This window comes from Haliaeetus leucocephalus, unplaced genomic scaffold (genome assembly GCF_000737465.1).
Source record: "Haliaeetus leucocephalus isolate CR32 unplaced genomic scaffold, Haliaeetus_leucocephalus-4.0 Scaffold495, whole genome shotgun sequence".
NCBI classification, from domain to species: domain Eukaryota; kingdom Metazoa; phylum Chordata; class Aves; order Accipitriformes; family Accipitridae; genus Haliaeetus; species Haliaeetus leucocephalus.
The window spans coordinates 2,477,096-2,504,836 of record NW_010972931.1 but is presented as its reverse complement, the minus strand read 5'-3'; the positions used below and the strand labels follow the sequence as shown (position 1 = coordinate 2,504,836).

General features: G+C 39.9%; 1 protein-coding gene across 1 annotated transcript in view; it reads right to left on the bottom strand.

The window, feature by feature from the left end:
- The window catches only part of MCF2L (MCF.2 cell line derived transforming sequence-like), an 86,693-nt gene that overhangs the window by 22,772 nt on the left and 36,180 nt on the right, over window positions 1-27,741 (bottom strand). Inside the window, exons 4-10 of the mRNA XM_010575633.1 lie at window positions 16,706-16,796; window positions 5,809-5,928; window positions 4,865-4,981; window positions 4,207-4,356; window positions 3,391-3,515; window positions 1,535-1,649; window positions 432-551 (exon numbers count right to left, since the gene is read on the bottom strand). Coding sequence (XP_010573935.1) covers window positions 432-551; window positions 1,535-1,649; window positions 3,391-3,515; window positions 4,207-4,356; window positions 4,865-4,981; window positions 5,809-5,928; window positions 16,706-16,796 — 838 coding nt within the window. The remainder of the gene's footprint in view (window positions 1-431; window positions 552-1,534; window positions 1,650-3,390; window positions 3,516-4,206; window positions 4,357-4,864; window positions 4,982-5,808; window positions 5,929-16,705; window positions 16,797-27,741) is intronic.

The following is a 27,741-nucleotide window of genomic DNA, read 5'->3' as shown; positions in this document are numbered from 1 at the left end:
ACAGATTATAATAAGGTTCCCTTTCTACATTGTTCAGTGTATGTTTCTGTTGGTCATCTTTTAACATATTGTACATTCAATACACAGCTTTCTCATTTCTGAGATTTAATGAAATAAGTAGCTTTAATGGGAATGGAAGTGGCCCCTTGATCACTAAGTGCAGAACTTGGCTATGCAGACACTTCATGCTATTCTTCCATGAACTGATCACACCGACTTTGTGACTGGTCACTCTGCTCTTTATTGAGGGATGCCCAAGAACTGGGCTGCTCCAATGGTTAAAGACTTCATTCCAAATTCTTTCTGCATGTTACTTGAGACACTGATTTAGCTCAAGCTCTGCTCATAAGACAGACTCAATAACCAAATACCGTTCCCTTCCACACATGCATCATCATACTAGAAATTAAGGAAACTTGCAGAGTCCTTACACGTGATTTTTCTTCAAAGTTGGCAAGATCTTTCAAAATATGCTCCACATGTGAACAGCTGTTTCCTACATCTGTGAAAGTAGACAGTCTCTCAGACACAATATCCAAAGCTGCTTTGACCTGAAATGAGACACAGCTATGTATCAATAAAGATGATTCCACCTCTCTGGAGACCCATCAGTTAAATAGCTATTTCCAGTCAGGTGACTCACATTATGGGGTTACTGGAGCACAGAGACAAATCACTTTTTTTTTGTCAGCCTACCTTTACCCCCAATGCAAAATGAAAACAAACACAAAGAAAAGGCAGTGAAGTAATCCTGTTTCCTGGTACTGCAAAAAGAAAAAAAAAAGAAAAAAAGAAAAAAAAAGAAAGGAAAACTAATGCTCAGGAAACATTTATGATCTTGCTTTTACCAGATGACAATAATACAAAGCAACATACAAACAGAAAAATGTGAGGGAGAGGTCCTCACGCTAACAATTGATTGAGCCACATACAGACAGACACACACTTGTCAGTGGGTTTCTGAGCATTGCTCCCATAGAGACACAGAAGCCATGCTCTGAGAGCAGCTACACCAGCGTAAAGAGACTGTAGGTGCCATCAAGCATATGAGTTAAACTAACATGAGATCAGAAACTGGCTGTAAAAATTGTAGTTCAGCCTCCACCCAGCTTCTAACACTGTGGTTGCAACTTCCCACCCACAGTGTTGGAGAGTGTTTTATAATATTTCAGCCAGAAGGTTTAGGTAAGTCTTGGTTCCATAAAAGGGCCTATTGGCAAGATGAAAGCGTTGCAGCCAGCATATTATGCTTCTGTGGTGGTGAACAGGTTTCAAAGGAGTTTTTGAATGCTTCTACGCTGCTGGGTCCATGGAAAAAAAATCATAAGACTGCAGAAGAGAAGCTATTATGTCTCTATAGGCAAGTATTCAAGGTAGTAAAGATAGCAGTATGTCAAGTAAGGACATGTACAAGAAAAAGGTTGGAGAAAGCTTTCAAGCACACACAAGAGCTGCAAAAGCAAGAGGGGGGAAATATTTTCTTCTGAATAATTTCTATATTACCAAATATTGACTGCCACCAAGAAGTTCTCACCTCTCTGAAATTCTGTTCAAAATTCCGAAGGCGCAGACATTGCTCAAGTTTTTGCTGATGCTTAATCCAAAACTCATCAAAAGCAGTCTCTGTTTCATGTAATTGAGCCAGAAGCCTTTTCAAAAAACCAGAAATACTGTAAGAATGATGGGTGCAACCTTCAAGGGACAATACAATCTTCCACAGTAAACAAAAAGCCTCCCCAAAGCAATACTTTCCAGAAAAAATAAACTGGATACAGGAAAGTTTTTTGAGTATTGCACAGAATTATTTCCTAGAATAACACTGATGTAAAACTGAAACCCAACACAAACATTAAGTTCTGAAAAACTGGCAAGTGCTGATTTGAAGCTAGCTGCTGCATATACTACTTCTCAGCTCTGGCCTGGGGACATGGGGACAGCAAACATAAACAAAACATGCAAATGTGTGTGGGCTAGGACCCAGAGGAACCCAAGCCTTGGGCTACAAGGGAAAATGAAGGCAAAATTTGTACTGCTGTGACCAGCCAGCTGCCCTTACATTTCATTCCTTGGAGCAAGGCTCATAATAAACCTGAAGGTCATTGCTGCCCCTTTTCTGAGCAGAGTTACTACTTAAATGTCACAGGCAAGTGTACAGCAGTGCTATGATGAAAAGAGCCTTCTTCAATTTTAATTTTGGCTAATGCCTTAAAACTTTTACTTTTCAACTTATCTTCCAATATTGCATTTGACAGTATGGTATCCCATGGACTTATTACAGGGCGCTTTGCTGTACTTAGGCTACATCCAGGGAATTTTAATGAACTTTTGGCTTCAATAGGACAGAAACGAACCCTGAATTTACAAGTTAAAACTGATTAGAAAAAAGGCGGACACACACACAGAGTTTGTTCCAACTTCCCTCAGATACTGTATCAAGTGGGAATGTTTTGGATAAATTAGCAACCCCCACCCCGATTGTCCTTCGGATAGCTGATAGCAACAACGACCAAAAAAAGTGACTTCTGCCAAGCTTTGTGGATTGGAACGGACAGCTATTTGGAAAGAAAAGTCAGCCCGAGTGTCACAGAAACACAGAATGACAGACAAAAAAAGAATGCAGAATACTGCCTGGGGGAAATGAGCTATGCTTTCATAGCTTTGTGCAGATTTACATCTGTGCTATGGTGATATAACGTCTTCAAACCTCGCAGTAATTTAAGGGGGGGTGGTGGGTGGGGAGCAATGGAAAACAACATCTATTACTTATATGCCCAAAGGAAGCATATAGGAAGTTTCTGCATGTTTCAAGTTTCAACAGCAGTGTACTCCCTAGTAGTCCTTTAAAGGCCACTAATGACATTGATAAGATATCAGCAATGTTAGAAGCTCCTTTGGGCAGGTTTAAAGAAAAAGAAACCTCCCACTTCAATTCAAAAGGACTTAATGAAAGTGGACAAATCTACTGAAAAGATGGGATATATCACTCCTGTGTTCCCCTCCTGCTTTCGCTACAGCAGCAAAATTTCCCTGGATTGTACTGCAGTCTCTAAACAAAGCATCAATATTCTTTAAAATAAGGAAAAGCTGCTCAAGTACATAGTCCAAATCTGAAAAAAGGACAAAAAGAACAGTGTTACTTTGTTAGCACTGGAACTCAAACCCCATCCCCTATTTCCTTATAGCCAGGTGACCCAGTAATGGACATTGAGGGGTTTATTTTGCTCAGGACAGTTCTGACAACAGAGGAGTTGTTTCTGAAAGTATGTTTTATATGTTCACATTGTTAACATTTGCTTATTTGCTAAGCATGCATATGGAACTAAGTAAAATTGCTGGGGAGGGATCAAAAAACCCAGAAAAGCATCATGTTCAGTATTTCGCTCCTCTCACCTTTCTACCGTTGTTTGATTGTCTAGCTGATCTTGATTCAGTTTGTATTCAGGATTCTCAGTAACTGGTTTTGTAATACTTTCACGGATATCACCTCCCTGTTTTACTGCTAACCTGATATCCTCCTACAAAACAAAACAAAAACCCACACACACTGTAGTTGTGCATTGTTGATTGTGTTTTTCTTTTTTTTAAGCAGACTTCATAAGGCACCAAACTGGAAAAAGGATTTTGTTTTAGTAGCAATAGAGCAAGGACAGTTTGATTAAAAGCAGCATTTGACAACAAATAAAGACAGTAAACGCTAAATGTCAGCTTTCTCTCCATTTACCTTCTTAAGATCCCAGTGTAAACAGGTTGAATTTTCATGATAGATAGCCTTCTATCTAAGTCCTTAGGCTACAAACATCCCAAAAATTTTAGATGTACAGTTTTAAAACCCCCAAATAGTTTTCATTTAAGCTGATTTGAAAGAAGATTTATCCATTCTTCAAAAGGTCATATATTTTCATATGCATGCAAAGACAGTCAAATTACTTGTTGCAAAGAAACCTAGAAATTAAACACACCACTACTTACAAAGGAATTTCTGTTTCCACATACAAATCATTATGCATTTGTACATACGTAAACTTACCCTCAAGAAATGTCATTTTTGAATGCAAAAAAGGATTTTTAACATCAAACCAAGCAAAATAAGACTTCAATGTTTCACATTGTTACTATTAACATCCTCCAGATTTTCTATTAGCATTAGTAGCTATAAATTACAACATAGTTTAACTAGAAGACAGCATCTTTACAAAAATTACATACCTTCATTTTGTCCTTCTTTTCTGTGTGTGTTGCAAGAAGGGAGCTGGTTGACTGCACATCATTCGGTAGTTCTGTTTCAGCCAGCTCAGTCCCAAAGGACTGAAGAATCTGAGCTGTTTGCTTAACCTTTTGGGCGAAACCTTCTATAGCCTTTTGGAATAAAAACCATTAAAGATGTTTCATGCTCATCACATGCATATGTACAAACAGACACATACACACAAAATATAACTCTCAAAACAAACCCCAGCAGATGAATTACAAGACTGAAAAATGGTCAAAGTATAATTCTGCAAGCAACAGATACCGTCACCATTAATTCCTTAATTGTATATTTTTCCTAGGCTCAAATCAGGTGTATCTTCCTCATATTTTTATAATCTGGAGTAATTTTACAACTTGAGCTTTTTCTTTCTCGTAGCAAAACCAATAAACCTCAACACAATAATACACTGTAGTTCCTTTGCTCCAAGTGTTCAGAAAACCACTCCCAAATTATTACTCATATTATTTCTCTAAGATGACTAAGTACCATTGGGAACATCTTCTCACTCCGAGCAAGTCAACTTGCATCACTTGAAATCTGTTTTATAAATGACAGGGTATAAAACAGAAGTGTTCATTAAACTGGAAAGATAAAACAAAAACTAAGACTTACAGTGCGACGGGACAGCCATCTGTTATGGCAGTAATCCAGGGTGCCACCAAGATCTTCTGTTAATTGTGTTTTATCAATGTAACCCTGCAGTTCTGATACTGAGCCCAGCATTATGATCTGCAGCAGCAAAGAAAAAAGTGAATGTGATCAGTGGCGAGAAGTCCCTTGTTAAGGATTCTAAGCCCCATCCTTCAGCCTCTGATAGAAAAAGTTCAGTTTAATACAGAAGCAAGTCATGGAACTATTTCCTTTGGGTACAGAAAAACAAACTTAACAGTTGTTTCAGTTGAAGATGATATAAATAACTGCATATGAGCAGGAGCACCAGGCACAAAAAAAAAAAAAGCATACAGATTATACAACATAAATTACACCATCAGGTTTTTTTAACCTTGATAAACCATACATGGCTATTTTCTAAGAGCAACATTCATTTCTTGTTCATTTTCCCTTGTTATCCTGGGTCTGTGGGAGAGAATGATAGTATCTCCATGGATTTGGCATGTAAGGACTGGTTCCCCAAAATAAATGAGGGATGGGGGACAGGTATCTTAATTTAAAGACCATCCTTCACCCTGGAAATTTACATCTGATAAGTAAAATAACTTTTATATCTTTAGCTCATATAATTTCAAAGTTTATTTTACAATATAAATACTGTACATTTACAAACAAAAGTATAATCAGTGGGTTTACTGGTGATGTAACTACAGGCATCAGTTGTATGTTCGCTCAAATGATAGAAACTATAGTATTTGTCCATGGGAAATGCATTTGCCTCAAAATTCACGTACTGTTTCAAGAATAAGCCATCATGAATCAGCCAAAATTGCTGGAGCTGCCTTTAAGCATGGCTTTTTGTTGGGATTTTTTTGGTCCTCACTGGTTACATTAAGTACTTGAACAGATTCCTGATAGTAAAGTGAAAACAGAGGACTACTTACAGGTACTTTCATTTTAAACTCATCTTTGTTGAATTTGAAAGCAATGTCCGAGAGAGCTCGATGAAAAAATCCTGTTGGGCGCAGAACGAGGACTAGCTGCAGGTTTCCCGGGAAAGATGCCTGCAAAACAAGTTTAGTCTGTTATTTTCTGTGTCTCAGCTCCAGAAAAATATTTTTGAAGAAGGAGAAGCCCCTGAAAACCACAAACTAACCATATCAAAGGCCTTCCATCATGGGGTGACCAATTATAAACTTGCAAGGCTTGCACAAAGAGCTTCATTCAAAGAGACATTTACTCGTCTTTGGAAACAGGAATCTATTCTCCCGGAATCAAATTTTTCAGGGGTGGCTTGTACTGCTCTTCAGCCAAGATTACATCCTAGCCGAGGAGGCTAATGAAAAAACAATGGTGGCTTAGTACTTTTTTAACAGCAGTACTTTCACAGATACCTTATCTTCTCTTTAATAGAGGGTGCCAAGAGAAACCTCTGTTATTGTCTCAACACCTAACAACACATTTTAATTTGCGCATATACTACCTTGCCAGTTGCCTACACAAACTATTGCCACCGAGACTGAATTTCTCAGGCAGTAGCTTAGAAATAATCTTTAATTTTGCAGACAAAAATAAAAATCAAACATCATAACTCCCAGCTGTGTTTTTTTTCATCATCTTCCAACTAGTAGTCTGATGGATGTTTCCCAGTTCTACAAGTGATAGGGGGAAAACAGAAGAGGAGAAGGAAAGCAAAGAAATAGCATTAAATTACTAAAAATCAACCTCTGCTGTGGCAGAGGTTTGCATATTTGGCATTTAGCCATTCTTGAAATCATGCAAGCCTTCTCCCGTATTCAGTATTTCCACTGTAGGGAGACAGTGAAGCTCACTAAAGAAATGATCATTATAATGATTAAGTATGCAATTTTCTTCATTATACGGTTGGAAATTATGTCACTTTTGTAGCAAATTGAATTACTACCAACAAAAAAAAGCCAACCAAAAAAAACAAATACTGACTGAAGGAGCTGTTATTGCTATGCTCTGTTTCCATGCCTAGTGAAACTTAGTATCTGGAAGATTGGAGAGTGGTTTAATACTCATTTTGAGGTTTCCAAGGGTTCCAGGTATTTAGCATTGGAAATGACAAACTTTTAAAGAGAAAAGTACTTAAAAACTTTTCTGGAAGTCTTCACAGATTCATTGTGGTTCCCCAGATATTCAGTATACAACTGAGATCTCAATTTGATTGAGGAACCTTTAAGACTGGAGCTTCACAATCTGCCTCCACTTCAGTGATGTCCACACATTTTCTAGAAAGCACGGTGGTTCAGTCCCAAAGGAATCTGTCTGAGGGCTGGGAACAGAATCCAGGTAATTCTGAGTGCCCACACCAGCTCCTCATCCTTGCACTGTAAACAATCTGTCTCTGTGTAGTAGTACATCCTGCGGACTTACTAATGCACAGTTATCAGAGGAAAAACTTTTTATAGAAAATTCTTGACTGTATTCATAAGAAAAAGTGAAGAAAAGATGATTTTTTTTAACCATTTTTTCCTGAACTAGACAACCACAAATTTATTTAAGAAAACTATTTAACTCATACTAAGAAACATTGCAAGAATGGACAAAAGGATTTTTTTATTAAATCTCCTGAATAATCTATTTAGAATGATAGCCATGTTGTCTATTCATTTCACACACTCAATAGACACATGTCAATTTATTTTGTGCCGGCAGCATTCAGAGTCTGAGCTGTTAATTTTCACCTTCAACTTAAAAAATGTGAAGTTTATTCAATGGCAATGCCAACATTTCAGAAGAAAAAGCTGCAAGAAGAAATATCTTTTAGATAATACATTTAAAAAAAAAAAAACATAAGGGGTCTTCATGCGAGATATTTGCCCCACCACATGACATCCAGACATACTGTCTTTGGCAGTGCATGTTTGCCATCCATTTAGCCTTACCCAGAATACTGGGAAATGCCTATCCTCTTAGCTCCAAGTTGAGTAGATATATTAGAAATACACAATCGCATGAAAGCATATGAAGCGTAAAGACACCAAACAATAAAAGTAAATTTAAATTACATGTATGAGTAATAAATTTCTTCATTCTAACTTTAAATTCTCACTTTTACACTTTGTGACTGTATTCTAGATTTTTACTCCAGAATTTCATAGAAAATATGCTGAAAGGGACCTGGGGGTGCTGGTGGACAACAAGCTGGATATGAGTCCGCACCGCGCTGCTGTGACAACCAAGGCAAATGGGATCCTGGGCTGCATCCGCAGGGGCATAACTAGCAGAGATAGAGACGGGACCATCCCACTCTACTGAGCGCTTGTCCGGCCGCACCTGGAGTACCGTGTCCAGTTCTGGTCCCCACAGCTCAAGAAAGACGCAGACAGACTAGAGAGGGTCCAAAGGAGGACCAAAGACGACCAAAGGGCTGGAGAACCTGCTCAGTGAGGAAAGACTGAAGGAGTTAGGTCTCTTCTCCCTGGGGAAGAGAAGGCTCGGGGACACCTCAGCACAGTATTCCAGCTGCCACTTAAAGGGTGGCTGCAAAGAGGACAGAGATTCTCCCTTCACGAGTTGCCGTGTGGAGAGGACAACGGGCAACGGGTACAAGTCACACTGGGAAAGTTTTCATCTTGATAGAAGAAAGAAATTTTTTTACAGTGAGAACGATCATTCACTGGAACAACCTCCCCAGGGACGTGGTAGAGTCCCCATCACTGGAAGCTTTCAAGATGACATTCGACAGGGTGCTAGATAATCTCATTGAGGCTCCTTTTCCTCATGAAAGGTTGGGCCAGATGATCTTTCAAGGTTCCTCCCAACCCGAGTCATTATTCTGTGTTTCTATGATATTTAGGCTATTACTGAAGCAAACAGTAGCAGCCAAATGCAATGTAATAGTAAATTTTTCTGAACTGTGTATTAGCTCTTATGAAATACAGAGTTTAACTACATGACCAAATTAAGTAGGGTATCTCATTAGTTTTCAATTCAAAGAAAACAGACAGAGAATACACATTACAATTATTCTCCATCTCAGCATGTCTACCCAAACCAATGGCTGTTGAAGTCACTACAGTCTTGTATCACTTTAACTCCCATTCACGGCTTGCCAGAAGTTTCCCTCCTCTCTCAACAAAAGCTCAAATTACTCCAACTTTGTCTACAATACCATTCTGGCCTCGGCTAGTCTGTCTCCTATGCCTCCCGTTTGGTTTTATTTATATTCAAAGAAACCCAAGTCTTAAAAAATGATGCCTCCTCTGCTTGTTGTGGCCAGGAGTCAAATCTGCGAATTGATCTTTGTGAAACAACAGGAAAAGGGAGGATTGCTACAGTAAACAATGTTGGACCTGTGCCAGCTATTCCAGTTTATCTGAGCTTATATCTGCACTGCCCAAATATTACTATTTTCCTAACTTTTTTTTTTCCTAAAGCCCTGGTGACTTGCAGAGACAATGATATGATGCAAGAGACACTCCTTAGATGCGTGTGAACTTCATCAACCAGTCAACTTTACCCTGAACACGAGAGAACAACAACAAAAAAACTCCATTCCAGTCCAGCAGCATATTTGTTTGAAGCCATTGTATGTTAAGCAGACAGAGCAAACAATGACTTCTCAATAATGTGCCAAATGTTAAGCACAAAAATAAATATTCATGTATGTTTAGCAGTGCCATGAAATAAAGTGCCTTCAAGGACTGTTTCAGTGAAGTCAATGAACATCACTGAGACTTGAAGAAGGGTTTGTGTGCTTGGAAAACTGCTTTTTCAGAAGTGTCTTTCTTTACTAGATTAATATTAACTGCTCCTCCAACATCTAGTCTCAAATATTGCACTGTAACTCATTTAATACCTATGCAAAAGAGACCAGGGGTCATGTTTTTGGTATCCTCAACAAAAATTAGGGTAGATCCTATTCTATTCTAGCCCAACCCATATATTCCTTCCATCTCACTTGCATCAGTATTGGCACTTGTTTGATACTTCGTGACAGTCACGGGATTAGTTTTCTATCTGCTTATCTCCTTCACATCCCCATCCAGTCAGGTCAGTGCCAATTCCAGAGATACAGAAAGAGATGTAGATGTGCATGTAGTTATCAACTTTGAAATAAATCTGACCAAACCAGGGATTTATATACAGCACAGCCCTTAAATCAAAGCTTTCCCATACACAGAGATCTTTGCTGCCCTATGAATACCCTGAACACAGAACGTGGGAGGAACCTTCACTGGCTGGACAAAACAGGAGCTACCTTAAATCCTCCAGGAAAATAGTCAATAAATACTCAGGAGCAGGTTGACCTGCCCGCTTTCAGGCCTCCGCTTCTCAGGGATGGGAAGCTTTCCACTGCATGTTCCAGGCCTCTGGAAAGGGGGAACCTACAGAGACTGAACCCAGCTGGGTTTGGGCAAAATGTAAAATTAAGTTAGTTGCATATAATGTTAATTATCACTTTCCTTCACAGAATATTAATGAGAGAGAGGCTGTCTGTAGCACCAGTACTGACCCTGAAGTTAAGCAGCTGCTAACAGGGGGATATAAGGAGAGGCAGGCCATCTCACGAATGAAGATGACCCGATGCTGAATGGCCAGTAAGGAACCACAAAAGCTGAGCAGGAAACAACCCCTGTCTGATGCTCAGGAAGGGGCTGTAGCAGCTTGTGTGTGGGGAAGGAATGACAGCGTTTCCCCAAAGACAGGTACTGAGATTCTTCTTCTCTTCAGTTTCCGCTGTGTAACATGGTCTTGCTCTGTTGGTGCCAACAGGGAGCTATTTAAGTCACTCAACAATTTCACCTGCACTAGCCAGGCACAGCAACAATCCCACGCACTCCTGCCTGACAGTAACTGTACAGCGTACATGCACTATAGGCTATTGGGCAGATGGCATTTTCAAAGGGGAAATGGGTCTCGTTAAATGACATACTTTACAATAGCCACGATATTCACTGGGACAGGATGCAGTGCTGCCAGGCTGCGCTCCCTGGAAGAGGCAGCGCAGGAGCAGAGCAGTGGCTGGGGTCTACAACCAGGAGCCAGCCACTACAGCCTTTAGCAGCGAATACCCAAAGGTGAGCTTTTGGAAAAGAAAACCAACACCTTTGAGTTTTTATATCTCAGGTTTCCTCCTAGGGCTTAGTTAGTATACAAAAGGAATTATGTAGATAAATACGTATACCTTTTAGACAGAGATGCACTAAAATAAAGTTGCAGTCTGCTGTTCAGTCCCACAGAGCAATTCACTCAGCTGCCCCAGTGCTCAGAAGTCTTTTATACTCCTACACAGCAAAGGAAAGTTGTTCTGATAAACAGTGAACCTACAACCCCTTTTCTTTCACTTCCCAGATAAACAGCCAGCTTCCAGAAATACCTGAACCATGCGAGCAATCAAAGAGCTAACACTTGACTCAGTTTTAGTAGTTCTGTCTTAAAATACGTGGAAAAACACTATTTTATGAAGAGCTTCAATATACCCACACTACCAAACTCTGTGGTGGTGTTTTCCCTTCTGCACTTACTAGTATGCTGTAAGCCACAGGGCGCTTCTTTCCAAAATACCTCTGTACATAAAGGAGCCAATAAGTACCTTTTTTTTCTCCCCCCCGCCCCAAGACTGTTTATTCCTGGCTAGAACGAAGTCTCTTACACAAGCTTCTTGTCAAGAAAGAATCTTGAATTAAATCAATTCATAAAAGGAGCAATTTGAAATCTAGTTTTGAAAACATTGAGCTGTTTTACAATAGATCTGGGTTTAATGCTTGTGATGTTATGATCCCGTTTTCAGAGTTTAAGTGATTCACTTCTCTCTTTCTACATATTAAAAAAACATGTAGTAAAAAGGAAAAATGGCTGACTACACAAGGATAACTGCAAAAGTGCCTGCACGTGTAATATTCTCAAAACTTCCAAAGCAATAAGACAAAACCGTACAGCATCTCAAAATAACCTTTTTAGTTTATCATTTACTGGAATCATTCATAACAATAGCCACAGAATTAATAAGAATACTGTTCTGGCTTTATCATACTGTCAAGCTGTTCTTCTGAATCCAAGCGAAAATTAGAAACATAACTAGGGGCTGAAAGGAGAGCCGTTTTTTCAAACTTAACCCATATAAATTGTTAAGTGTCATTACAGCTTTCAGGACACGATGCAAAGAGTTAGCTAGAAATTGGGCTAGTGGGAAATACCTATCCATAACATAAAATAGTGCCTTTCATGGAGCATCACTTACTAAATGCATCTTTTCTCCATCAACAACTCGCTAAGAAACTCAACGTCTCTCTACAAACCAGGCCAAAGAACTCAAGGTTGGATTACTGTAATTCACTGTTTCACACCTTGGATGTAAAACCAACGATAAGACTCCAGATGGCACAAAAACGGGACTGCCTGGCTCCTGCGAGTTTAGGCTGGTATTAGCACTCCAGCCTCTCCACTGGCTTTTGGTCTCCTCCTGCCAGCTAAAGGTCTTGGCCCTCATCTTCAAAGCAATTAATGGGCTAAGCCTCTGTTACAGTGAAGACTGCATTTTGATTTATGAAGAGCTAAGAAAAACAGTGCTCTGGACAATGCAGTCCAAAACAGAAGGCATGAAACTTGCATGCAATGCATCCTCAGTCAAAGGTGGCAAATCACAAAGCAAACTTCTGCAGGAAGTTGGATAAAACCCAACTCTTGTCACATTTAGAAAGGGCTGCAAAGTTTCACAGCTGAGTAAAACTTTCTCACTACCACCTGAGTGACCTCCATACCAGCTGCTTCCTCAAAAGCAGTTGCCCATACATATGTAATTCACTAAGCACCAAGTTTAAGGAAATTTATTTTCTCTGGACTTTCAATATGACGCTGATGGATGGCTGTGGTGGAACTTTTAATGATGTTGAATGCAGTTTTTTGTTTGTCTAAAACGCAGAGTTCACACTTCAACCTTTCTCTCAAGATGGAGGAAAACAATGATGACAGGACAACAGAGACAAAGACAACGTAATGACATAGGCTTCGTTTTTTTAAGAAAACACACTGGAACTATGAACAGAGCAGTGTGAAACCTCAGAACACATTGATTAATAATGTGCCTTGCTCCTACAACTGTGGATTGAATATTGCTTGTTTGGGTATGATAACACTAGGAGAGAAAAGAAAAAAAAAAGAAAGCATCATTTTTGACTGCATGCAAAGGCAATGGGGATCAATTTGTCTGGTGTTTGCCATTCACCCAACTTCAGCTGGGACAATACGGAGCTGTTTTACCAAGCTATGTGACTGCTCCTCCTTGCACCACCATTCAGGAACCATGCCTTATTTTCACGAGCCTACCCACTTGCTCAGCCACAGGAGCTAAAAAGTTCAGCAAGGTCTTGTGCGTCTCTGCATATCATGTTTAACTGAAATCTGGACACTATAATATAAATTTAGAAGAATCTCAGCAGCTGACAGGGCAAAAAAAATCTGTTTCTTCAAACAACAATGCAGTAAGAGTGAACAATTTGTGATAGCTAACTTTGGTGTTTTTCTTGTAAAACCTTTCAGTTTTCTACAGCCTCTCTAAGAACATGAAAATTTACTGCCAAGACTTCACACTTAACGACATGAAGCTTGGCTTTTGGCATCTTTACCAGAACTCCACCTCTTAGCCTGGCTATCCCAGTAGGCCAGATTCATCCTAGTGACTCAACAGTAGGGGTGAATTCTGTCCAACTTACAGCCATCTAAAAGCTAAGCTTCTAAACAGTCAACAGTATCTCTAGGTTATCCATCCCACCTACCTTGGATAGGATGAGTCACACTCCAAACACAGGCCATTCCTGACTGCACTAGGCTAGTAACTTCACTTCAGCTAAATCAGGGGAAAAATAAAAAAAAATAATCTTGTTTGCAGTGTCTCTTAAGCCACAGGGTCTGCAGTCTTGCACTGGGCTGCTTGCCCACTGCAACTTTGTCAAGTAGAGTGTAACAATAGCAAAGCCTGCGCAACTGGGCACGTGCTTGCCACAATCTGACACATCCCAGGAAAAGAGGGACCATTTTTCAGCCCAGTGCCTCTGGCTTTGGCTTCAGTTCTGCTGCCACTGCATGTGCTTCAGCAGTAGTCATCCTGGGTGAATGGTGCAGCCACTGCCCTTCCATTATGTCTGCAAAAATAGGTTTACCTCATCTTCACTGCCTTGACTGTCTATAGCAACCTTAAAGGATCAGCATGAAATCCAGATTCAGCTTGTCATTGCTTATTTTCTGTCCCAGGAAAGAAAATGATCCCTAACAGCAAAGAAAAAAAAAATGAAGCCTAGAAATTTTTCATAATGTAGAAAGATTTTCCACAATAATTTCAGCCTGAAACAAAAATTCTTTCTTCTTTAGTTTTGTTTTAAAACATACTTCCAACACCCACTAGTACAAGCCAAATGTTTGTGTGTGAAGAGTCTTGAAAATAACATAAAATAATAAAAAAATACATGCTAGTATGAATGTCTGACTAGCAGCTGCTCAGTGCTTATGAATATATTTCCTATGGTTGTCGGGATATTAGTGATGGGCAGATGCTCCAGCCAGGATATTCCTGTTGGGCAGTGCTCCAGCCACAGCACCCTGTGCTGGCATCTCTGATTTGACAAATCAAGAGAGTCAACCTCCTCAGGACAATTAGAAAAAAAAAAAAAATCAGGAATAACGGCAGGGAGGACACTGCAGGAACTACAACAAATGAGCCAATAGCCAAAACTCTCTTCTCAAATAACATGAGACTCGTATCCTCACACACAGCAATAAGCTTTAGCAATCAAAACTGCTAGAGATACCAGGCTTTCAGACATAAGGTTCAATCTGGACAGCCCAAATGACACTCAGATGCTGCATTACCATCCAAAGACAACTCTGACCGTTAGGAAAACCAAACAAGTAGAAGTTAAGCCTCCAGTTACCCTTAAGCCATTTAAAAAAATCTTTGTTCATCAACAGGACCTAGAGAAAACCTCACGACTTTGGCACAACATACGTATCATGTATATCTGACTTTGTTTTTTTAAGCAACAAACAGCAGAAATGTATTTAGAGTTCATTTATGGCAAGTATTATAGCAAACAAATGGTAGACAACAGCAAACAATGATTTTTCACTATTTATTTTTTTGGAATAGAAATAAAAAATTTCAAAGTGTTCAGGGATGATGTGACTATTGCTGACGCCCAAGAGGAGGACTGCCACATACATCCACAGATGCAATACAAAGCCAAAGCTGAGTCAGTTCAATGAAAGAAAAAAATACAAAAAAAGATCATGCCTCTAACAGATTAGACTTCAGCTAGGAAGCATGATTTCTCTTTTAAATAAAGCTCACAGAAGAATAAGAAAAGAAGAAAAAAGGAAAATAACCCATCATCAACAGCACTGCAACCTACAGTGCTCCCTGCACTTAACACCCTTCTCCAGGCAAAGCCCTGAGGCACCAACACCATCACTACAATGATGGACCCCTTATCACAGGGAATAGATACTCAGGTTCTGTATATCGTGCTTCTAGGCAAAAAAACGCACACTGGAGGAACGGTACCATAAACATTAATATTATGGCTATAAGCAACATGCCTGTATTTGCCCCCCACCCCCTACAACCCTAATTATGTAAATAAAAGGACTGTCATCTGTGGAATACTTATCTGTCCTTGAACAGAAACTACAGTATCGAATTCTGAAAGAGATTGAATAACTCCAGAGATATAGTCCTTTTTCTTCAATCACCGCAAATTATGCTGCTCTCAGTTTCCACTACTGGAATCTGCTCAATACTGCATCTCAAAATTTCAAAATGAGCTGCAAAAGCAAATCTTGCTAATATTTTGGTATATTTTCAATATTTTAACATTCCTAACATACTTACTGTGGAAAAAGTTGTATCATGGGAATATTACATTATAATATATTCATTCACAAAAAGTCATGTAGTGGGAGTAATGTATTACCTTTAAACAAATACCTTTTAAGTTACAATAAACAAATAGTTCTTTGGTCAGAATGCAGTTACACAAAAATGACATTTACTGTTTTGATTTGACTTTCATCTTACAGAGCCAAAAATTTTCAGCCTTTAAAAATTAAAGAAAAGATGCTTACAGCTCTGTTTTTCAGCACTTACTGGAAAGATTATTAAACACTAACAGTTCAAGCAAGGGTAACAAGAAAAAAACAACATCAAAAAAGTAACCAACAGTAGGATAAGCACATGATAAACATGAATCTGTCTTTTCCTCCTTGTGTAAAAAAAAAAAAAAAGAGCCTCTAATAAGCTTAGTTTTCATATTTTAAAAATATTAAAAGGAGGCTGAAAGTAACAGTGTGTGCTGTTGATTGATCATAGTAAGTACATAAGATTTTCTTGCTTACAAGCAACCCTTGTTTTAACTCGAACACCACAAGATCAGCTTTTACACCTGAATTCCTTTCACAAGCGGTAAACTAAACCAGGACCCTCATCCTCATCTCTTCCTAAAATGGAAGCTCACTTGAATAGCGAAAGGTGGACCCAAAGCTCTATGGGACACATGGGCTGTCCATACAAATATTGGTTCCTAACTGGGAGAGCTGCATGCCGCACACATTTGCATGCACACACACGCACGTGCACACACACGTGCTCTTCACATCAGGAAGATGTCCTGAGCTGCAAACTGCATTGAAAGCATGTTATAGACACATGATACTCGGTCCCAGTCAGCTGGGATACAAAAGAACTACCGGATACTTTTTGTGTCATCTATCAGCTAACATTTTCTTGAAGAAATAAAATATTTGCTGTTTTTCTACTCATAAGAAGAAGGTTCAACAGAGAAAAATCTTTCTAAGGAGTTAATTTAAAACAGTACTCACTGCTATCCGCAGTATGGAAGCTTTCACGGAGGTCCATTTGTCCTGTCTGCGATCTATGACAAGAATAAATCCAATTCCAGCATCTCGTAAACTAAGTTTGGAGGAGGAAAGAAGAAAAAGAGAAAGTTTAGTTAAAAATACAAATGAAACTCCTCTGGTTCTCTCACTCAAAAAAGCAGTTAAAAACTAGTTAAAAAAAAAAAAAGAAAGAAAAAAGTAGCCTGACCTTTTTGTGCAGAATCTTCTTCATCTGAACAACTTAAAGAAAAATATGCTATACTATACACCATTGGAAAGATGCAGCAGTCCCAAATATGTTCCACAGAGCTTCAAACCATATTCAAATAATGAATTCTTCTTTTTCACAAAAGATAGTTTTTACATTATTTCAGAAGAAAATAACCCCCTTTGATTCTCCATTGTTTTGGTGCCGATAAAATCCCTCCTTCATGCTGCTTTCAGTATAATTTCAGGATCAAAACAAAGCTGTTTTCCTTTTGCATCTGCTTTTAACCTTCTGTTGCCTCCCTCCTCACTGATATTTAAAACTCCTTAAAAAAGCATATCCTTCTGATCATTGCATGATACTGCTCCGCGCATCTGAAATTCTCATGTGCCTCCAGGTTGCAAACTTGTTCCCAGGTGCATTTTTACATTCACCAAAACAAAAAATCCCTATGGCATTTAAAGATGCCAAGTCATAGATGAGAAAAATGAGATCAGATGCGCTTCTCTGGAATGAAAACATCTGTGAGAGATTCCGCTCAACTCCTTGTGCATGGGTGACCTTTCTTTTTTGCCTGTGCTCAGCTGCATGTGCTACCGTGTCCCAATCAAGGGATCTGCTCCTGTTTTGTAATTCCCCATCTAAGCCAATTGTGCAATGCCAGCAGCAGCCCTTGCCAGCCAATCGCAATCAAAATAGAAACGACAGGCAAATACAAGGCAGACGGGCTCGGATTTGTTATTTTCTCATGTATTTGGTCATTTTTAATATATGTGCTATATTTTCGGTCTGGATAATAATTTGCCGCAAGGCCTACTGTCTGCACGCTGTGACATTCAGAAATACCATGCATCGATTTGTTACCGTCATACCTTAAAAGACAGTATAAAAATCAACACAACAGAATGTCAGGATCTCTTATTCAAGATTGCTGAATCATGAAAACACCAGCTTTGCTTTATAAGATTACGTTGTTAGCATAATAAGAGGATGCTGAGGAAGATGAAGAACACAGGTACCCAGATGTGTCATCTTAAGCTATTCTTCAAAATTACAAATTTAAACATGACTCACAGTCTATCCCCTCTCTTTTACAAACTGCAATATTTCTCAAATTTACAGACAGAAATATCTAGGGGGAAACATGAATAATCATAAAAAATGCAAAGGAACGCTTGCTTTCTTTCAAATGAAGCAAGCAGTCATTTTAACATAGGAGAATATTAGAAACGACCCCTCACTGCCCACACTCGGCACATGTTACTTGACTCTTGCCTCTGGGTTAGGACAACACTGATAAACAATATCCGAGTACTTGCCTTGTAAGCCTGAATAACCCTTGCAGACAAACAGGGCTTTATATTAGCCATATGCTTCGCACTACAGTAAATTTCCATGATTTACTAAAGCTTCCCCTCTTCCTTCTCTTTCTTTATTTGAAGGGCAAGAGAAGAAGAGAGATCCAGATTGATTTTAGCATCTTCCTGTTCCCCATTTAATGTTCCCACCATTTTAACCTTTAGTGACTGAACAAAATAAAATGCTAATAGCAACCATGTTCCACAATAATCAGGTAACAAAACAAACTCCTTGGGTCACGCAGCCTAAATTTGGATGAGTGGAGTCAAAAAGGTGCTACAGCTGTTCCCACAGCAGTTCAGGTGGATTTTGAAGAGTATTAAGACCCTTAAAGACCTATTTCCTCTGCTCAGTAGAAGTCCCCGGGACTCCTGAAATTTCTGCATACTTCCTCAGTGGAAGCATAATCTCAGATCCCACAGCATACCTAAATGCAACATCTGCATCATATTTCAAGAAACTATTGACATTTCTGCATAACAGGAACAAAATTAAAGCCTCTGACAGAGCATCAATCAGATTTCTCTCCAGGAGCACAGGGGAGACAAGCTCAGCTGGGATCCTGGAGAAGAGCTGGATGGCAGCTCCACACAGTTAATCATCTGCCTCAACACCTGGCAATAAGCAGAGCTTAATACCATTCTCCTAGGAAAAAAAGATAAGGCTTACTTAAATGGAAGAGTTGACAAAGGAAAGCACATCTCTAAAGATAGCCCAAAAGAAGTCTTTTGCCAGCCTTCTTTTTCAACTGGATCAAATTGAGGGATCAAATATGTCGGGTGGTTGCATGATTCAGAAGGCAGCCCCCTTCTAGGCTCAGACATAAAAGCCCGGATTCCCCACTACTAGCTAAAAGAGACCCAGTGGCAAAGTCTTGAGCATCTGACTTCAAACTGCTAACACTCCATTAACATAGATTGCTTAAAAAAATTAAATGCTCTGTTCTGAACCCATCACAGTGGGAAAAATATCTGTTATCTTGACAACGGCGTCTTGTTGCAAAGGGCTGGCTGTGAAGTCTGGGATCCAGCTCCAGCAAGCTGTAGGCAGGAAGCAACAAACCAAACAGACATTGTGTACAACAAAGTTGAGAACTTTATGAAGACAACAAAGTCATGTATTCAAGAAAAGTAAATATTGGAAACGGGTCCGTTTGCCAGCGCACCCTTGCTCTACTGACCTCTCTTTGCTGCCACACACACCTGCGTACGTAGTTAAAAGACAGTCTGCAAGACCCCCCCCTTTCTTTTAGGGCATAGGACAAATGGTGCTTTGGTAACAAGCAGGTATTCAGTTTTCCTTTGGCTCCTGATTTACCTGTGAGTGCCAGCTGTCCCTCTTTCCCTCAGACATATTTATTACATTCTATCCAAGTACTGATTTCCTCTCTCCCCACCTCCCGCTCACTTGCTTGAGAGTAAAGCATTTTGGCTCCTGCTCTATGTCTCAGCAGAAGTATGCTCTGACAGACACGGCCTGTCCTGCTCATTGAGCTTTACCCCCTGCCTTGCTCCAGTTGCATTGTACTCATCAGTTTAGCCCAGCTCTTCTCACGCCTCCGTATCACTCTCCAATAAACTTGTCACTACTGCCCGCGTTTGTCTCTCCCATTCATCCCTTCAACCATTCTCATTCCCTGTTGCCTTGTCCCAAGAACAGCTCAAAAAAGTCTTGGAGCTTTATTATTTTTTATTTTATACTGTCAGGACAAATGACCAAATTGGTTCTCACGCCACCCCTTCCTGAATGTCGCAGTCCCCTCATCCCCCAACCCGAGTCTCCCTTACCCTATGTCCTACTCGATCTTTCAATATCTTCCCTCGGGTGGACGCTTGCCTTGGCTGTGGTCCTGCCTGTTGAGGCGGGCAGCTTGCCTGCTCTGCCTGCTTGTCAACAGGCAGCACTCACCTCCCACGAAACAGTCTTCTTGCCCTCAGCCCTAGTAGCAGACCTGGCTCTAGAGCAGCTTGTTCTGCAACCATAGAGAAGCCCCTGCTCAGCCCCAGGATGAAGCAGGACGTTTTTGACAACTGACTTGAGTAGCTACTGAGCACCTGTGACCTGGGACTTAGGCAGATTTTTCTCAAGGTATTTGCTTGACACAAAGGCCGTCATTCTTCTAAGTGTCAAGTCCGAGTCCTTGACCAAAGGATGGAGACACTTGAGCTTCTACAACAAAAGGCTGTTTCAATGTTTGAAAAGCACAGTGGGTTTGTTCCCTGGCTTCTTAGGAACAACTCAGCTATTTTGGCCGAACTTCAAACCAAAAACTCAGGTGAGACATCATGAACAAAAGAAAATTTGGCAGAGTTGTAAATGACTGGAAAACAACCCTTATGGTGAGAAACAGCAGACAGCCTTAGCAGAAGCACCTGCCTATTAAGGCTTCTTGACATTTCCTTTACAACCTCTGTTTTCTTTAATGCATTAACTTGTATCCGGTGTACTTTCTGAAAACATAATTTATATAAGCTTGTAATTCAAATTTAGTATTTCCTTCCTTTGTTTCCCTCCCCCCCCCCCCCCCCCCGCAACGATCATGGGATAAGCTCTGTTCTTCTGTTTATTCACCAACACAAAGAACAGAACATTTTTAGAAAGGCACAGAAACCATCCCTGCTCTGCAGGAAATATGTCCGGCAAACACACAAAGGCCAGGTCAGAAAGGTAGAGAACAGGGAAAGGGGAGCAGAGGCCACAGAGGAGAGGAGAAAATGCAGCAGAGGGTAGACTTTCTGCTCAGTCCCCTCCCTCCGTCTTGGGGAGCCAGAGTAACACCATTTGGAGAAGGTGACAGTGAGGCTGAAGTACCTGCACAACAAGCACCGAGTTCTCCATGTAGGCTGTAGAGCAGGAACCGAATTTTCCACTTAGTGACTCCTCAGCTTTGGATTATGGGGACATATCCCTCTTTGTCTTGTTTGCAAGACTTATGAGCTCATGCACCTGGGGGAAAGGGCGGGAAAGCTTATAGTACATGGGACTGCAGAAAGAAACTTCCCTCTGGGATGTGTGGAAGCAATTACATAGTCATCATCTGAAAGATCCTTGCATTCTCCAAGGTATGGGTGGTGACAATTGCTACACAAATAAGTTCCTATTGCTTCTATGCTGCCATAGGAAAACTGCTTGTATACATTGCTCTCTACTACAAAGAAAACAAAGGAAATCTTTAGGTTCATCGCAGAGACTTGAGAATATCAAACTTTTGCATGCTTGAAATTCTGTGCAGCATTTTAGGTTAAATAATTCCAGTTTAATAAAAGTGGATTTCAGTCTTAAAGCCTTATTATTAAACAGTTGGCTTACATTACACTCAGGATTGTTCCCTACCTTGACTACGTGTGGCTATACATACATACTGACTAGAAATTCTTGCTCTCGATGGCTGAACAGCTGTTTTGACAGTAGGCCTTCAGTAAAATTCAGTGAAGAATTACCGCATTGAGTAGAGCACCAAGGCAGTGTCTGCAGCAATCTGCATTATAAGCAGCTGAAGCTGTCTTTAAATCCCTGGTACCACCCGTTCTTAAAGCTTACTCACCCTCTGTAGCTCATCATTGACCATCAATGAGCATCAGTGATAGGCACACACTGCTTGAAGAGATGCGGGCTCTCAGGCTGCTCTCAAATCCTGATCTTTTTTGGCATACAAGATATAGGCCTATGTAAGAAGGACTACGGAATTGGCCCATCCACCCATCATTGGCCATACTACTGTATCACAAAAGGGAAAACATACAAAACACGGTGACAGATCATCTTAGGAATGGTATTGCCCATCTGTCCATACAGCAGTTAGATTTATGCTTGGGCATGCCACAAGGGTTGTGTGGACCAGCTCTTTTTCAAATAAAAATAAAAAAAAAACAAAACAAAAAACAACAAACCCCACCCCACCCCCCCAACCTCAAAAGTAGAATTGTATCCAGTGCAGGAAAAGACAACCTAGAGCTCAAATAGGTTCAGCATATACAAGGAGATGGTCCAGTACCTGAGCACAGGGGTAATGAACACTTTGAACAGCAAGCATTCCCATCATGGCCCAGTGATAAAAATGCTTCCAGCAGCTATCACTCTTTGAAGTCAGAAGTCATCCTATATTCAGTCATCAAGCAAATGAGCTAGGGTAATCAAGAACAGCATTCTCTGTTACTTTGCTTAGGAACACGCTATTGGAAACCAGACACTAACTAGCAAGGCTATTGTTTCCCAAGAAAAACTTTGCATCCTACATTTTCAGAGGCATTTCAACTGATCAAACCTCAGCCACTTCAAAGACCGCTTCTCCATCTTTTCTGCTGCTGCTAGGAGTGACTTCCTGGGGGTGAGGGGGAGACAAGAACTCCTCCTTAATCATAAGTGTTTCACACATTAAAAAATGAAACCACTAATGCCCTGGCAATGAATGAAAGCAGAGAATAGCCACCTTCTTAGTGTCCTTTATATGCTCTAGAAGACAGCCAGATAATACGGTGAAGAACATGGTATTAATGGTATTAACAAATCAAGATAGAAATCTCCAGTACATCAACTCTGAAAGAAAATAATTCAGCTAAGCCCTATGGTGACATTTCACTTTACCAGTTTTATGCTGGTGTCCCAACAAGGAAAAGGGCAGGAACAATTCACCTGGCATAGCCTTGCCCCACAACTCCCCTCCTTGTGTCTCTTATGTAGGATAACCAAGACTCCTTCTATTTGATCACTAGGTAAGTCCTAGAGGATGCAGTTCTTCCTAGAGCAGAAGAATTTAATGGTTTATGAATTTGACAAAGAAACAAAAGTTAAACCATAACACTAAACAAAATTTAAACAGTGATTAGATCTGCAGCAGTTTCATTTTCTTACAGTTCTTGATTGCGTTATCCTAAAGCCTACTTTGTTTCAAAACTGGCGAATTTATTCACTTAATTCCAAAACAAATCCACCAGCTGGGTATATTAATAAAGAAACAAAAAAATTATCATATTTGTCATGTTCCACTCATTTTAAAAGGTGTTCTACTTATTAATTTTAAAGTAGTTTTGTACTTGATTGGTCTTTAAGTATTTTGATCTTATGACAGCTTCTTTCTCACTATCCAAAGTGAGACTAAGATTAAGGACTTCTTAATGTTAGAAACCACAGTCTCCAAGGAGAGGAAAGCGGTCTTGTGCTTTCTTGAGTAAATGATGGAAGTAAGAGGATATATCACACTCCACAAAGCTCCAGTTTGAAAGCTTCAGATATCACAGGCTTTTATAGCCCCTAATACCCAGCCTCACAGTAGAAAGTGCCTTGATTAAACGAATTTAGAGATAGCAGGAACTGAAAAAGAACTATAAACCAGACGTTATTTGAGCTCCACATTAGACAATGAACTTTCCAGTTTCAATTGCTAAGTGAGCCTGTAGGTTTTAACATGGTACTGAAACTGAACACTGCTTTGTAATGCTGCTGCTATTTCAGATCTCACTTATGTGGTTTTTTTTAGGAACCTGCACTTAAAACAGTATTTAAAAGCATTCAACTGAAAAAAAAAAAAGCCTGGAAAATAAAAAAAAAAATGTTATAATCCTTTATAACAGCAATGTAACAAATAATATTCCAAATTTGCAATGTAAATGCACAAATCAAAGTGATTACACTTAAGACAAACCAGAAGTGTTCTGAAAGCTGGACAGTAATACCTTCCCACTAACTACATTTGCTCTAAATTAGCAAACTTGAAAATTATATTTTCTATTTTTATGACAGAAAATTTGACGTTTGCATTGGTATTGAGATATCAGTGGCAAAGAAACAATCCGCCAAGAAAACAAATAGAATGAAAACATATTCCCAAAAGATGGCTGTATATAGGATTGCATGATGTTGTCATGACATTTAATTGGTTAGACAGAAAATAGCTGTTTGGTGCCAAGTTCTGCCACAGATGTATACGTATGACTAACTGAGGTCAAAGAATATTGCACACATCTGAGAACAGAATTGTTCCTAACAAGGGTAACATTTATGAACATAACATTTACGAACACCCAGGTGAAGCTCTTTGGCTACCTAGCAGACCTCCTGAGCCCCCAAAGCAAACCGGACCGACATTTCGGCTCCGATTCAAACTGTGGGCCTGACATCTCAGTTTGGATTCCTGCAAGATTCACTTTCAGTTGAGGTGTGTAACCGGCCTATCAGATATCTGTTCTTATTCCAGCAACATTTATGAGAAAAAACAGAAATTATGAGTGTGCTCTATTTCTGGCACATGGCACTGCATATGGGACAAAAATGGGAATGCAGTGATTAACAACTGCATAATTTCAGATAGAATTAGTAATAATATAGTTTTGTCTTTACTTTTTGCAACCTATATCTCTTCAGCTGAAAACACTGAAAAAGTCAGCTAGTGCAGGAAGCGAAGCTAGGAGGACATGACCACTGCTTCCAATCTCCTTGGAAAATCCTTGGAAAACCATCCATAGAGCGTACACCCAAGGACCAGGCTCACCTCAAGCTTCCCAAGGTCCTGAATTTAAAGCTGCTACTTGGTGGTGTGGAAGTCATTGTACTGCACCTATCTCTCCGTATCCAGATCTCTGGAATCAGGGACAAAACTTGCCATCTACTCCTTACCGTGTTTAACTAGTGAATGCCTGTACTGTGCTTCAACAAAAGGCTACTGATCTAGAAGAATTTGTTACATTTGATTATTGGGCCCTCTCATAGTCCATTCAATGACCTTTAACTGCAGAAGGAAAACCCTACCCAACTCAAACTAAGGCTGACCATTGTTCATTAAGAAATATAGGAAACAAAAGGAATTCCAGCAAAAGAAATTTAAAATAAGTCAGTCAGAATTGCTGCTATACAAGTGCAGCCTCTAGTGGTCTGTCCAAAATCACTGAATGCCAAGTTAAATTTCTTATATATAAAGCTCCTGGCAGTAACAGCTACATTTCACCCAACACAGCTGCTGTTGTGACACTCCACAGCAGGAACATAACCTGTAAGCAAGGAGGCACCATTTCTCATCATTTCTTATGTTTAAAATCTGATTTTGAAAATAAAGACTGCTCCCTCTCCCCCCCCAAAAACAACTAAATCACTATGACTACAGCAATGTGCATACGATTTTACCATCTATTTCATTCTACACTGGAATTCTGTGAATAAGTGGATTCTTAAATGCACATTCAAAACACAGCATTTGGACCCTCCCTTTACTTTGGTTTTGATAGTTACTGCCTTCCCTTTAGAGAAACAGATGAAGCTGCACAGGGAATGAAGAAAATCTGAGCCTTTGTGTTGGAGCAGAACCTGTTAAGTTTGAGCAGTAGACAAGGTTCAGATAAGAAACTTGATGCATTTCCCTCCCTCCACTATGCACTTTTTTTTTTCCTTCTCCACATTCCAGTTAACTCTGACTAAATCTTATCCAGTGTACCACTAATGAAAACCTTCTCTCTTCCCCTTCCTATTGTGCTTACTTTTGGTCTCAGCTGTTACTAGTTCACACCCCAGGTGTGTCTGAAAACACTCATAGTGTACTTCGATTTCCTCAGGATTGGGGAATCATCAGATACAAAAAATTGTATTTTAGGATCTTACAGCAAGAGGGCAAAGAAGAATTTAGATGAATGTTGGGTTGTGAGGTGGCATAAATAAAAAGACAAATGGTTATAATTTGCTTATGAGGCAGAAGAGACAAGCAGAATCATACAGCTGGAAGAGCGACACCACAAAAATACCTTTTGAAACTTTATAAGCCTAGGCAAGATAATTACACATGATGTTGTGTCAGTGACAAGACATTTTTAAAGACCAGATAAACAGGAGACAAAATAATGAAAGCAACTGCAAAGAGCTTTGTCTAAGGGGCTGTTAATAATTTAAAACTTTGGAAGTCTCATCCAAACTTCACGACAACTGTAGCCCAGAAAGCCACGTGTGGTTACATGCAGCCCTACCCCAATGTGAAAATCCTTCAGTCACCGCAGGACTGTGAAGTGACAGCTCGCTGCATCTGCCTGCAAAGCAAGAACCTGCGCAGAAGATGGGCTACCATCGGAGATGTACTGTCAATGAGGCGAGTGACAACTCACTGACAACCAGGAGAGCTGCTATCCAGCCTTGGTCCCAAAGGCAACCAAAGGCCTTTATACTGCACAGCATTAGGTCCCTTGAAATTGTGAGATATGAATGTAAATGTGTTTACTTGAGGCACTTTTGTCTCAAGCACTGCTTGTGATCCTCAGCCAAACACGCAGCACTGGTACACTCCTTATTTATTTTAAGGTATTTATGCCAATTTATATAGCATACACAGTCAGTCACATTTCTCTTTTCCCTCCCCACTCAGCTTCAGAGATATGGGCATCAGTATCTTCCTTGATTGGTCCCTATAGCTCCTCTGGATCTCCTATACTGCTCTAGGTCCTCAAATCAGCCCTCTTTCTCCCACTTTCAAGCCAATTCTTCCTTAAAATAAACACGACTGATTGGAGTACAGTAATGCTGGCTATGTTCCATCATATATGCTGACATTCTTTCTGCTCCAAAAAGCTTATGCTGTTGAGGGGAAGCTGAGGGAATGTAGCCAGTGTTAAAAATAAGAACTAAAATGTTCAGGCATCATCATCTGCCTGAGCCTGGACATCTGCTTGTACCACATGCACTGATTTCCTCTCTGTGGTACCCATCAGCCTTTTTTTATGGTAACTTAGCAAGCTTTATCCCACCAAGGAACCCCACAGAATAAAACCAGAATGGTTTTGATGCGTTTCTGCAGATAAAAGAGATAATCATTAAAAACCAAATCATTGCTTAACAGATCCTCTTCCAGTGTGTGAACTTAACTAAAGTAAGGGCTTTTAAGGAAGAGTTTTTATTTTCTAAATGGAAAAAACAGTGTAATTTCTCCAGGTCACACAGAGCTGCTTTTGGAAGGGCTGTTTGAAGAAAGACAACAACTTTGAGGACTCATTTAGACTTAACTACAGATGGCTGAAGTAGGCCACATTATCCTTGAGGGACAATTAAGGATAAATAGGTCAACATAGGCAAAAGGGCTCCATGTTGGTTAAGCTTAAGTAAATATGAGCAACAGAAAGCCTACGCGATCCTCACTTTAGAACTATTAAGTCCAACTCCATAACAGCATTTTTACACCTATTCAGAACTATGATATTGGAATTATACATATTTCCAGTACACTGCAACAACCATTAATGCCACTGCACAAAGTACTGGCACAACCTTCTCTGGAATGCTGCTTGTTTTGTTTTAGAAAGGTGAGTTTACACTTAAATAGGGTGTTAAATTCTCTGAACTTAAGACTGGACTAATGAAAACTCCTGGGTGAGGTCCAGCATTTTAGTAATTAACTTTGACAATTTTACAGTGCTTAATTTACTTTGTCTTGTTAGCAGATTAAATTCACCACTGGACAATGGGTGTCATGCGCACTATTCAA